Genomic DNA, 12920 nt, shown 5'->3' with positions numbered 1-12920 from the left:
CATTAGAGTTAAAAAAATTTGTGTAGATGAAGACATCATTCAACGTTTCATTAGTGACAATAACAACTCATTAATAAGTTATGATGTCGTGTACTATGTCTGTAATATAAAATAAAATGTTTGTTATGTACTGATTTTTTTATATCCATATTTGTTGGTAAGGAAATATATGATCAAGATGGTAATAATGGAAAAGGAAAGTTGGCATTGACTGGTGCTTCCTTTGAGAACATCGTAGAGGTATAAATAAATTGTTATAAACAATAACATTAGTTAAAAACATTCATTTTGAACGTGTGTATTGAAACAAGATTTGTTCTTAAAGTTTGTGAGTGAATGCAATGAGTCACAATCTCCACTTAAGAGACAATCTCCACCATTGGTGCAAGTTGCAGAGGACAATTTGCCACTAAAGACATTCAAAAGAACTGTTAAAATTGAGAATTGAAATGTTATTTAAAACATTGATTTACTGATTTTACTATTGGATTCTTTATGAGACGACGTGGGGTCATTTGACCATAATTATATTATCATCTCTCTAGTGTTAAATAAGTCTACACTAGAATCATATTAATTTGACAGCAAAACGACAACTATCACCCAATTTAGTTGGTAAACCCGTTGTGGCATAATTTGACCTTTTATACAACCCCAAGTAAAGGTACGTTGTTTCTGAGACTAAAACTGAATACTTTTTGAATTTTAGTAAGCCCTTTACAGACTTGACCGTCAGAGTGCAATCAATAGGTAGGGGTCAATCTGTTTTAGTGGAGTTACGTTCTAGAACAACAAGAGATAAAACAGATTCTTGAAGATACAGGCAGAGTTAGAGCTTGTCACCCAAGTCAATAGGCAAGAAAGTCAATCGATAAAAACATTAATTTATAATTTTATTTATAATTTTTAGGTTTAGATTGTAATTTTATTTTGCATAAACATTATCGTAATTTGATATTAAAATGATAAAGAGTAATAGAGTAAATTATAAATAATTAATTATATATATATACAAATGTTTCCTTGCAAATTTGTTCTCAACTTTAAAAAAAGTTTAAAACTTAAAAACGTTTTCAATTTCCTTGATTCTTTTACCTTTTCTTTTGGTTACCGTGCTTTCTTCATACACACTAAAAGTCTTCATTTCTTTGCTTGGAAACAAACTAGGCGTAAGTTTCTCCTCTAATTTTTTTTTATGTTTAAGATGTAAGCTCAAAACACTTAAAAAAAGCAAGCATAAATCACTTAGAAGACAACATTATTAAAATATTGAAAAGAATGTTTTGTAAACAATATTTTAAAAAGTATCCGTCTTAAAACCATTAAAATACTATAATTGTGAAAATAATTATAGGAGTTATCAATTTTATATATTAATAATGTTCTTAAAAATAATTTCACACACTTGAGTAAATGAGTATTATTATGATACACTAAGATCTTAATTTGTCTATCATTTTCAATCTTTTAGGTCTTCTTAGCTTCTCGATTATGATAATCATACATATGCCAAAGTTAGCTTCTTATACTGTTTTACTTATTTAGGCCAATATCTTCAATAGGCTCGCGATAATGATTCATATAAAAGTTTAATCTTTAATTAGTTTCTATAATCAGAACTTATTTCTAACATTATTTTGTTCACCTCTGAAATTAGTAAAATGAAGTGTTGTGTTTTGACAACATACGGAAAGATAAAAAAGATTGACTTCTATAGATCGAAAGGCTAAAAGTCCGACTGATTAAATATAAGCCAAGAGATCGTCTGGTTCACTAGGCCCAGACTCATATCCAAATGTGACCTTCAATTTTTGTTTGCACATATACCGACTGGTTGGTCGATAAGCTGATAACCCTACTGATTCAAATAACAAAGTTCACAACACATTGCATCTAAAATAAAAAGAAATTTAGTGTGATTTTTTAATTTAATATAAAATATGCTCTTTCTTCCTTGTAATTTTTTTAGAATGTTCGTTCTAATAAAATCAATATTAGAAGGCAAAATAATTTTTACCCAACACTTTTTCTAAAATCGGGTGTGTAAAAAAAGTGAAATATATAAACTCACAGAAGAGTGAGAGAGAAAACGAAACTGAATTTACAATTTAGTACAAAAGAATGAATAGAGTTTTACTACCTACGAGAGGGTAATACAGTAAACAAATACTTAATACTACCTATTAATTTAAAAATAAATGACATAAGGGAATTAGGTTTCGTAACAGCTGGGCAAGCTGCTGCTGCTGCTACACTCCGTTTCCACCGAGTTGTAAAACAGAGAAGAAGAGGAGAGACGGAAGAAATCGCAGGTGCGCGCCGCCGAGAGCCAAAACGAAAACGGACGCACAACGTAAGACTGAAGAGAAGATCCTGCTATCTGGAATTTTATCAGGGCTTCCGTGTTCCACAATCACAAACCCTAACTCATTCTTTCTTTTTAATCTCATTTTCTCGGTTCTTTAATTTATTTTTTTGATCGAATTTTCGTCGATAACCTTCACTGATTTGTTGATTTATCCGTGGATTTATTTATCTACGTTTATGTTTATACACTGATCATTCATCTGTCTATCTACCTCTCTGTGAAACTGCAACCCTAATCGGCAATGGTTACTACCACCGTTGATTCATCCTCTAATCATCACTCACCTTCTGGTGCTGCCGATACCTATAACTTCCCGCGAAAAAACCTGCCATCTCCGTGGGCCCAGGTCGTTCGCGGTGCCGACTCTGAACCTAACCATCAATCACCGCCTTCTTCTTCCTCTTCCTCTTCCCTCGATTCTGTTCATTCTAACGGTCCTGCTTCTGATGCCGTTGATACCGCCGTGAAACCTGTGTGGAAGAGACCGTCTAATGATGCCACGGAAATCGGGCCTGTAATGGGCGCAATATCTTGGCCCGCTTTATCCGAGTCCACCAAGCCCACTCCTAAATCGACATCTGACTCCATCGATGATGAATCACTCACCCATCCTAAGGTTCGGTTTCTGTATCAAAACCTAGTTCTTTGTTTGGTTTATACTCTTCAGGTTCTATTAATTTGACGGAAGAAACAAATTTAATTATTGATATTGCTAGTTTTAGGGTTCATATTGTGGGAATGTAGTTTCTAGGTTGTAGGCATTGTAACCAATTTATGTTTTTTTAGGAAGGACGCGTGTTTACTGAAAATAGTTGTCTCTTTTCAGGGTCTTGTTGTTTCAGACTCTCCTCAGAAACAAGCTTCTGCTAATGTGAAACCTAGTCCTGCAATAAACTATGGTATGGGTAATAGACAGAGGTCAATGAAGCGTGGAGGGGCAAATGGTAATAATGTTGGCTCTGGTCCTGTTCAGAACAACTTCTCTGGCGCTTCCCCTCATCTTCCTCCACCGCCACCCTTTCCCGTGCTTCAGATTCCTCCTAGTACATTTGCACATGGGATACCTGGGGTTCCAGTTCCTTCTCCTAGAGAACCTTACAGAAACAAAAACTGGGAAACGAGGCCTCCGCTCGGAGGGTTTATGCCGCCAATGAATGAGAATCGAAGTCCCTCTCGCCGGGGAAATGCTGGACATCATCCACGTGGAGATGGATCCTATCACAGCAGTTATGGCAACAGGCGCGATCAGGATCGTGGAGGATATGCAAATACTAGAGATAGTCATGTAAATCATCAGAGGATGCCTCCAAGGGGATTAATGAGGCCTCCGCCGCCTAATCCTGCTTCATTTATGGGGCCTCAACCTATGCGACCCTTCGCAAACCCTCCTGGGTTTCCTGGTCAGTTTTTCCTTCTTTTATTTTGATTATATCAGTACAACAAAACGAATCTGATGCACCATCTCTTCCTTTATAGAATTCTATTATTTCCCAACACTACAATTTGAACCCTTTGGGGGCATGCCGTTTTTAACACATGCACCTCCTCCTGCAATGTTCTTCCCGGTTGCGGAAACCCCTCTCACCAATACAATAGTCAACCAAATTGATTATTACTTTAGGTAATTTATTCTGTTCTTCGTTATTTACTATCTTGTTTCCCAACAAGTCCTGGCTGTTGAATTTTATATTCATTGCTGATTTTTTTATGCAGTGATGCTAATTTAGTGAGGGATGAGTATTTAAGGTCCAACATGGATGAACAGGGATGGGTTCCTATTACTTTGATTGCAAGCTTCCCACGTGTAAGTTAATTTTTCTTGATCAAGTAACATTTCAACATATTTTTCTGCTAACTCTTAGTACGTGATACAATGTATAATATATATATATATAATATATATATATATATATATATATATGCATAAACTACCGTTTCATATGTTAAACTTATGTATAGTGGTGATTTTTTATGATCTTGATAATATGTTTCAACGATTTTAGGCACATACTAATAATCTATTTGTTGTGGATTTACTTAATAGATTGTTATTTACCCATAAGGAATTTTTGGCTTTCATGGCTGTTGGTAATGTTTGTTACCTTACAATAAGTAGGTTTGGCAGTTGAAATTGAAGATAAAATATAACAGAATAATAAAGATGAAAAAATGGATCTACATGCCGCTTATAAGAAAATATTCTGTTTTTTTCATGTCCAAATTGGCTAGCTTTTTGTTCGGGTAAATTTGGCTTTCATACTATGCTGCTCTTTAATACCTTGTTGACTATGCTCTAAGCTCTACATCTCATAAGTGAAGATTCACCTTCCTGGGAGTTTTTCATAATAATCACCGTTGTCAGTGCACCCTGTTAGCTTGAAATCATACTGAACATGCACAGTTCATCTCTATAAATGATGGAAAGGAACTGTTCATGAATGGTTTGGATTTCATAAAGCTCTGAATATTGTTTTAAAATATGTTTATTTATAAATAGTTTATTTAGTTATTATTAGTAGTGTCACAATTTTATTGTTCTTTTCCTGAAATTTTTGTTGTCAGCATATACAATGCTATGTAGATGACAGTGCGTGGAAGTTAGATGTTATTAATGTAGCTTTGGAACTTCGTACTTTGTGTTTGTATATTGTTGACCAAAATAAGTTATTGTCTCATTTTCCTGTGCAGTATATTAGCTAATTGAAAAGCCTGCATTTATCTTTCAACTGTCATTTGGTTCTTTGGTTGAACAGATGTTGGGTGGGGCATAATTGTAGTTGTTTGATTTGATTGAGTGGGATAATTTTGTGATTCAGAGCTATATTGTATGAGATTCAATTGAGAAAAAAATTAGATTATGATTACAGTGGGATGAACATTGTCTGGCAGTTTCCTTTCTAAACTGAATCTCATCTGGAAGCATATAGTCGTTGCTCTTTTGCGTTGTTTACAATACTGATGGAAGTGAAAATGTACCTTTTCTTACTGGCATAGATTTGATGCAGTAGAACTGAAAAATGCTTTGTCCATCTAGGCGTACAAGTATGCTTGCATAAATTTCGTCATCTAATTAACAGCTGTGTGCTTGAATGGTTTGTTGGAATACTATTTACTCATTTATGTCCTTAAGCCAACCTCCACTACCTGCCCCGTTGGTCTTTGTGTCATTTATGCCCTTATTTACTCGTTTAGTAGCTTTTCACTAATGGTAAATTATAATATTAATCTATCGTTTGATTCGAAGTTTCAATGGATTAGATGAAGTCTACAGTTCAATTCAAAAGCCAATTAAAGAGAGGGAGAGTTATCTTTGTTTATTCTTATAACTCATGTCAATGTATGCGTGCGCACACAAACATAGATAAAGAGAGAGTAGCTTTGGTGAACTTTCACGGATTTTCTACTGTTAAGATTCATCTATATGTTTTGGAGTGATTGCATTAAGCTTTCATGAATGATAGGTATCCTAAGTTTGTTTTTGCTCTAAATAGATATTATCTTTTGTGCAGGTTAGAAGTTTGACAAGCAACATTAAGTTGATACTGGAATCACTGAGAGCTTCCACTGTCGTCGAAGTGCAGGTGAGTTCTGATTTTATTGTATGGTGTCACTCCTTCAGCTTTCACTGAAAACACTTTCTACGCATCTCATTTCTGTTCATTGCCATATTAGCATTTGTTATATCTGCCCTTCAAATTTGATTTAGGGTGACAAGTTGAGGAGGGTTAGTGAATGGACCAAATGACTTATCTTAATTAAAGCTTTTATTCAATTTGTTATCTTTTTAATGTTATTTTTGCCCTTCAAATTTGCTTTAGGGTGACAAGTTGAGGAGGCGTAGTGAGTGGACCAAGTGACTTACCTCTACTAAACTTCGAGCCAACTCTGGTTCAATGTCCCCCGAGCAGATTAAGTACTAATAACCTAGCATGTAATTTTGAAAAGATTACAGTAGATTGATGAAGCTACTACAGATAAAGTTAATGTTGAGCCTACCGCAAATGATGATGATGATGCAGGAGATTTCTCTACTCAGTTCAAAGTCCCAAATGGCGATGCTACTGTGAGCAACAATTAAAAACTCAACTAAGTTTATCTACTCCATCCCAAAATACTGGGCCAATTCTAGTTTCTGGCCCCGTGTGACCCTTCAATTTGAAAGGGTTTTTTTTTTTTAAGGGGATGATAGGAAGTTTGATTTCTTTTCTACAGTGACGGGTCAGCAGGTGAATGAAATAGGGAAAGAAATATGAATTCTTTGGAATTATTAGTATTATTATTATAGTCTAAAAGAAAAGGAAAAAAAAAAGTTAATGAGACAAGAAATCAAGAATTTTGATGGAGGTAACTTTAAGGATTTATTTTTTTATTTCGGGTTGTACAATTTTATGTTTGTTGCGGCTGAATTATTCTTTATTTTCTGGTGGTATATGTGGGTAAAGGATTTTGAATGAATTGAACTGAGTTGACTTGAACTGGTGCTATTTCTGTCATGTTTGTTCCGTCTCTTTCACATATGCTCGCCCAAATAGGTGACGAATTTTTTATACTTTGCTCGTTCACATATTATTATTAGGTGAATTGCTATCTTTTTTTTTAGTTTCTCCTGAACTTTGATGTAAGAATTTAATAGAGAAATTGAACTTTATGTTTTGATTACGTTGATGTTTTATTTTTTTATTAAATAATACTTGCATCTTTTATCTATATGAAAATTATTTTACAAACTAAACCTTAAAATAAAATAATCACAACTTGAAGAATCTTCTGCAATTAAAAAAACTGATGATTTAGTAATTATGTTATATATATATATATGTATATATATATAATGATTATATATATATATAATGATACAGAATTATGCTGTTATTTAATACTAACCTGTCCTCTAACAATATAAAAGTAATATTTTATAATAATATTTGTACCGTCGGATCCTTCAAGGAAGAAAAGTCAACAGGTCGACCGCTCGTGACGTCGCCCTAAAGTAAGACGTCCCCAAGTAAGACATCGTCCAAGCAAAGACATCGCCTAAAGTAAGACATCGCCCAAGCAAAGACATCGCCCTAAAGTAAGACATCGTCCAAGCAAAGACATCGCCCAAGTAAGACATCGCCCAAGAAAGACATCGGGCCTCGACAGTTCAGAACAGTAGCAAGGAGAAGAGAAAGGTGGCTTCAAGGAGAAGAGAAAGGTGGCTTCAAGGCCATAAGTTCTAGTACCAGTAGGGGGTAAACCTGATTCGTGAAGTATCCACGCCACTGCTGGGAGACCCTGAGACAGATACGACCCATGAGAAGACCATGACCAGGGGAGAACCACGTGCATGATACGAGAGAAAGGTAGATACACCCCCAGGGCGAGTGACTGAATTGGCACCCAAAAAGTCAACCCACGTGACAGAAGCACTTCGTAGAAAAGAGGGCTCACACGATGGAATAACCCTAAGATGGGTGGCGGCGTTGTGGGACCCTCTGCACAGAATAACGATCAAGTCAGAGGGGCACGTATTGCCACGTGCTCGTTAAAGGTTTCAGGGAAAGTTTGCCAAGGTACGCGTTAAGTAAGTTAAGATTCGTATATTCCAAGGAATGTTTTTATACGCTTTCAATGCACTTTAATGCGCTTTAATGATGAGAGGTGTATAAAAAAGGACCTTGGGAGCATTTGAAAGGGGGAGAGTTTTAACCTAATTGATGGAGGAGGGCCAAGCACACCTACCCAAGCAAGCCAAGGAGAGCGTCTAGACCAAGACCAAGACCAAGACCAAGGTGAGCGTCTAGGACGTGAAGGTGAGCGTCTAGGACGTGAAGGTGAGCGTCTAAGACGTGAAGGAGGGAGGCTACCCTTGGAGCTAGACCGTCTAGGTCCCCTTACAAGATCAATGGCCAAACATATTCAAACACAAGCAAATGAGGCCACGGATGGAAGAGAGAAGGCTTTGTATATGTTTGCATAAAGGCCCATTGGGGGTACTTAGTAGATAGGATAGTGTAGGAAGCATTTTGGATGGAAACCTTCTAGAAACTAGGGTTGTGTATGGCCGGTCATTGCACCCTAGAATTTAGATTTAATTTTGGTTTTCTTTTCCTTGTAATGTAGCTTATCATTTACGTCCCAAATTAGCCTATAAATAGGAAGGCTAACTCATTGTATTTGATAAGTTTAATTGAGTAAGGTTATGCTGCCATTTTTGTGCACAAGCTTTACTTCTCCTAGAAATCTAGGCTCTAAACTTCAATCCTTTCACCTTCTCCCTTGAGCTGGCCGAACCACTCAAACACCATACTCATCATGCACCTACAAGGCCAACACAACTCCTAGGAGGGTCTTGATCATCTCACCCATTGCTTCCGCACCTTATTTTCTACTTTGATTCAAGAAGAACACATGAAAATGCCATTATTTGGTATCATGAGCTTTTGGTTCTTCAAGATGAGTAACTTGGTCTTTTAATTTCAGTTCTTCTTTATTTCATCTTTGTCATTTCAATTCCTTACTTGTCTTGCTGTTTTTTATATTTTAAATTGTTCTTGGTGTGCTTATGGAAGATCCAACCAAAGCACAATTGTTCAATTGATCTTGAACAAATTCTGTGCAGCTTGTGATAGGATTCCTTACACCATTGTGTGGCTGTTTTTCTTTTAGGAAATTGAGTCCTTATTGCTTTCTTATAATTGCTCCATTTTATGCTTTGAGTCTTTATTTTCTGAATCTATAAATGTTGTGTCAAGTCATGTGAATCCATATTTGTCAACAATTTTTAGTAGTCCTATTATTGGCTTGATTGTTTCTTGCTTTTGGGTCTCTTTATATTGCTTTAATCTGCTGTTATTTTGATCCTTTGGTGCTTTTTTATTTTTAGTTTGAGTTCATAATTGTGTCTTAGTTCTTACACAATTTCCATTCTTACATTTCCATTGTGTTAATTTTGGTTATCTTGCTGTTTTCTTCCAGTTTTCCAGATTTCCCCTGTATCATCTCTCTGTTCTGGGCTGTTTTGTTTAAAAAAATATTTCCACCCATTAGGAAAATTCTGATTTTCTGGAAAATGCAATTTTAAAGTGTTATAGAAAAGACAAAAAAAGAATGAGGTCAAAAGAAGCAACAGAAAAAAAATGATAAATCTTACAAAATCAGAGTGCAAATCTTGAGCGCTCCAGCTGGCCTAACTGCACACCAAATTTGCAAAAATTATTAAAAAAAAATGGTGCATGCGTTTTAGGTGATTCCAAAGCCAAAATTTAGATAAGATCCTGAATTTTCTTGCATCCAAATTTCAGAAATAAATTTTACAATTACAGCTCAGCATAAATCGGGGAACAAACACGTTTTCTGGCCCACAACATTTTCCAGTGGTGCTGTTTTTTTTATTTGGTCATCTAATCTAGTGTTTTTCTTTAGGAATTCCTTTTGTGTGCCAACTTTTATTGAGTACCTTTAATTGTTTGCTTTAATTTCTTGAATCTCTTTCTAAGTTGTCATATTATAAATCCTTTTGGTGGTACTGTTTTCTTTCAATTAAATTTGTTTCTTGCTTTTGTTCCTTGACCTCTCTTTTTGGGTGCTGGAATTTAATTCTCTCGTGGTGCTTATGTGCATGGAAATTGACTTGGTTTAAGGTTAAGCCCTTGTGAATAGGTGCTGGAAATTGGAGAATTAAAGCCAACTTTCTAAGGAGGAGTCAAAGCTAAGGCGAAACAAGCTTCTTGAAACAAACACTACAAACACCTAGAAGATCAACAATCAAGACAACAAAGAAAGTGCACTAACCAAAAAGAGGAACAACAAAGGGGGTTTTCTTATCTCCTTTACAACTTGGTTTATTGTTAATTACCTCTTTTAAATTACGTTTTAGACGGTGAGTGTGTCATCAAGGGCTCAAAGTGTCCAAGAAGCCTCACCTAGGGCCGAATAGCATAGTAATTTTGCTTAGTAATTTGTTGCTTGTTTGAACTTGTTTTTCTTTTGTTTCGGTAGAAACGTTTTGCATGCTTAGTATTGTTTAATTTTGTGCTATACCGACTAGCTTTGCTGCATATTTAGTTTACATAGTTTTCTTGCTTTTTGATTTCTCAACTTTTTGTGTTCTAAGTGTATTACTAAGAGAAAATTTTGTGTGAAGTCATTGGAGGAAAGTTTTTGGCAAGGAAAAGGCTTGGTACTTAAGTAGTCCATTGTGACTCACCTCCCTTACCTGGAAAACTCCCTTCTCTAACTTTCCTAAACTTTCTCCAAGTAAAACACCTATATACACAAAGTTTTAGCCATGTCTTCTTCTTCTCACTCTCCAAAGTCTATAGAAAGTGAAGTAAAATCTTTGAAAACTCTTTTAAAAGAAGTATCCCAAGCGGTACAATTGATATCTTTTAGACAATTGGAGAATGAGAACAAAATCAATGAGTTGGCTAAAGCTCAAGAAGAGAAGTCACAAAAATCACAAAAATAAAAAAAACTCATGCATTCCATTCTCAAAGTATTGAGTCTCTAGGGGAGGGAAGCCATAGAATCAATGATTATTACCAACCACCCCCTAGAAGAACTAGGCAAAGGGAACAAGAGGTGCCAAGGGAAACAAGAGTAGACTTACCTCATTTTCATGGAAAGGAAAATGTAGAAGTATATCTAGATTGGGAGATGAAGGTAGAGCAACTTTTTGCTTGCCATAGGATAAGTGAGGAACGAAAAGTACCCTTAGCCACCCTTAGTTTCCAAGGGAATGCCATGTATTGGTGGACCTCTCTTGAAAGAGATAGACGTCTTCATAGGGAACCTTCCATTACATATTGGAATGATCTTAGGGGAGCCCTAAGACGTCGACATATACCCTCTTACTACCATAGGGAGTTGATGGACAAGCTCCAAAGACTCCAACAAAGAAATATGAGCGTAGAGGAGTATAGACAAAAGATGGAGCTCTATATGATGAGAGCCTCTATTAGAGAGGAAGAGGAAACCACCATAGCTAGGTTCCTTAGTGGCCTATCACTTGAGATAAGAGATAGAGTAGAGCTCTTACCTTATCAAGACTTGAATGATTTGGTTCAACTTTGCATAAAAGTTGAGCAACAAAACTTGCGCAAAACCTCAAGTCAAAAGGTGAGCCCCTATTCTAGCTTTTATCCCAAGAAAGAGTTTAGAAGGGAGGGTAGTACATCCAAGGAAAAACCAAAAGAGCCTACCAAGCCCTTCACCAAAGAAACCTCAACCCCACCCATCCGAGCTAGAGATGTCAAGTGTTTTAAGTGCTATGGTAGGGGGCATGTGCAAGCACAATGTCCAAACCAAAGGACTTTGTTTTTAAAAGGTGTAGACGAGTACACTAGTGGCGAGGATGAGCCTAGTGAGAAAGAGGAAGGGGGAGAGGATGAGAGGGTAGCTCCACTAGAGGGAGAATTGCTTATGATTAGGAGAACCCTCAACAATCACCCTAGCACATCCATGGAAACACAAAGGGAGAACATCTTTCATACAAGATGCAATGTTTTAGAAAATATATGTTCCCTCATTGTGGATAGTGGATCTAGTTGTAATTGTTGTAGTGCTAGGATGGTTGAAAAGCTTAAGCTACAAGTAGTTCCTCACCCAAAACCTTACAAACTTCAATGGCTTAACGAAAATGGGGAACTACATGTAGACAAGCAAGTGGAAATCAAGTTTTCCATAGGGAACTACAAAGACAAAGTTTTATGTGATGTAGTGCCTATGGAAGCTTGCCATATCTTATTAGGGAGACCATGGCAATTTGATAAGAAAACCTTGCATGATGGTCTCACTAACGAGATTTCCTTCACCCATAAGTATAAAAAGTTTGTACTTAGTCCTTTACCACATTCTCAAGTGGTGAAAGACCAAATACAAATGAAACAAAAGAGGGATGAGGAAAACAAAAAAAAAAAGAGAGCTAGAAAAAGAGAAAATCCTTAGGGATAGAAAGGCGTGGGAGAAGAGTGTTCCTTCCCACAAGGTTGGTCAACAAGAAAAACCTCTTGAAAATGTTTTTGAAAACTTGCTTCTTGTTGAACAACCAAGCCTTATCTTTTGTAAAGGAGCACTTACATGCACTGCCACAAGTAGTGAACTCATGGTTTTACCTCCTCAAGTAGAAAACCTTTTGAGTGAATTTGAAGATCTATTCTCCCAAGAAGGACCCATTGGGCTTCCTCCTCTTAGGGGGATAGAACATCAAATTGACTTTATACCGGGGGCAAGCCTACCAAATAGGCCTGCTTATAGAACCAACCCCGAGGAAACAAAGGAGATAGAATCACAAGTTCAAGACTTGTTGGAGAAGGGTTGGGTTCAAAAGAGTCTAAGCCCTTGTGCTGTACCTGTCTTGTTGGTGTCAAAAAAAGATGGAAAATGGCGTATGTGTTGTGATTGTAGAGCAATCAACAACATCACCATCAAGTATAGGCATCCAATCCCGAGGCTTGATGATATGCTTGATGAATTGCATGGGTCAACTCTATTCTCCAAGATTGACCTTAAAAGTGGATATCACCAAATTCGAATCAAGGAGGGTGATGAGTGGAAAACCGCTTTTAAG

The 12920-nt window shown here is 36.4% G+C and overlaps 1 protein-coding gene across 2 annotated transcripts; it reads left to right on the top strand.

The window, feature by feature from the left end:
• Window positions 1-1869: 1869 nt before the first annotated feature.
• LOC137822993 (la-related protein 1C) lies at window positions 1870-6843 on the top strand. Of its 2 annotated transcripts, none has more exons than XM_068628057.2 (6): window positions 1870-2984; window positions 3195-3768; window positions 3845-3989; window positions 4082-4172; window positions 5878-5949; window positions 6187-6843. In XM_068628057.2, the coding sequence occupies exons 1-6, from the start codon at window positions 2610-2612 to the stop codon at window positions 6223-6225; spliced, it is 1296 nt and encodes a 431-aa protein (XP_068484158.1). In that variant the 5' UTR covers window positions 1870-2609; the 3' UTR covers window positions 6226-6843. The 2 variants fall into 2 exon arrangements, with proteins under 2 accessions (XP_068484158.1, XP_068484159.1); XM_068628058.2 differs by having other exon boundaries at window positions 2197-2984; window positions 6075-6281.
• The last annotated feature ends 6077 nt before the right edge of the window (window positions 6844-12920 follow it).

The sequence above is a fragment of the Phaseolus vulgaris genome, chromosome 9 (assembly GCF_051622355.1).
Source record: "Phaseolus vulgaris cultivar YP4 chromosome 9, ASM5162235v1, whole genome shotgun sequence".
In the NCBI taxonomy this organism is placed as follows: domain Eukaryota; kingdom Viridiplantae; phylum Streptophyta; class Magnoliopsida; order Fabales; family Fabaceae; genus Phaseolus; species Phaseolus vulgaris.
Note: the sequence above shows the minus strand (reverse complement) of the source record. Positions and strands in the feature narration are given on the sequence as shown.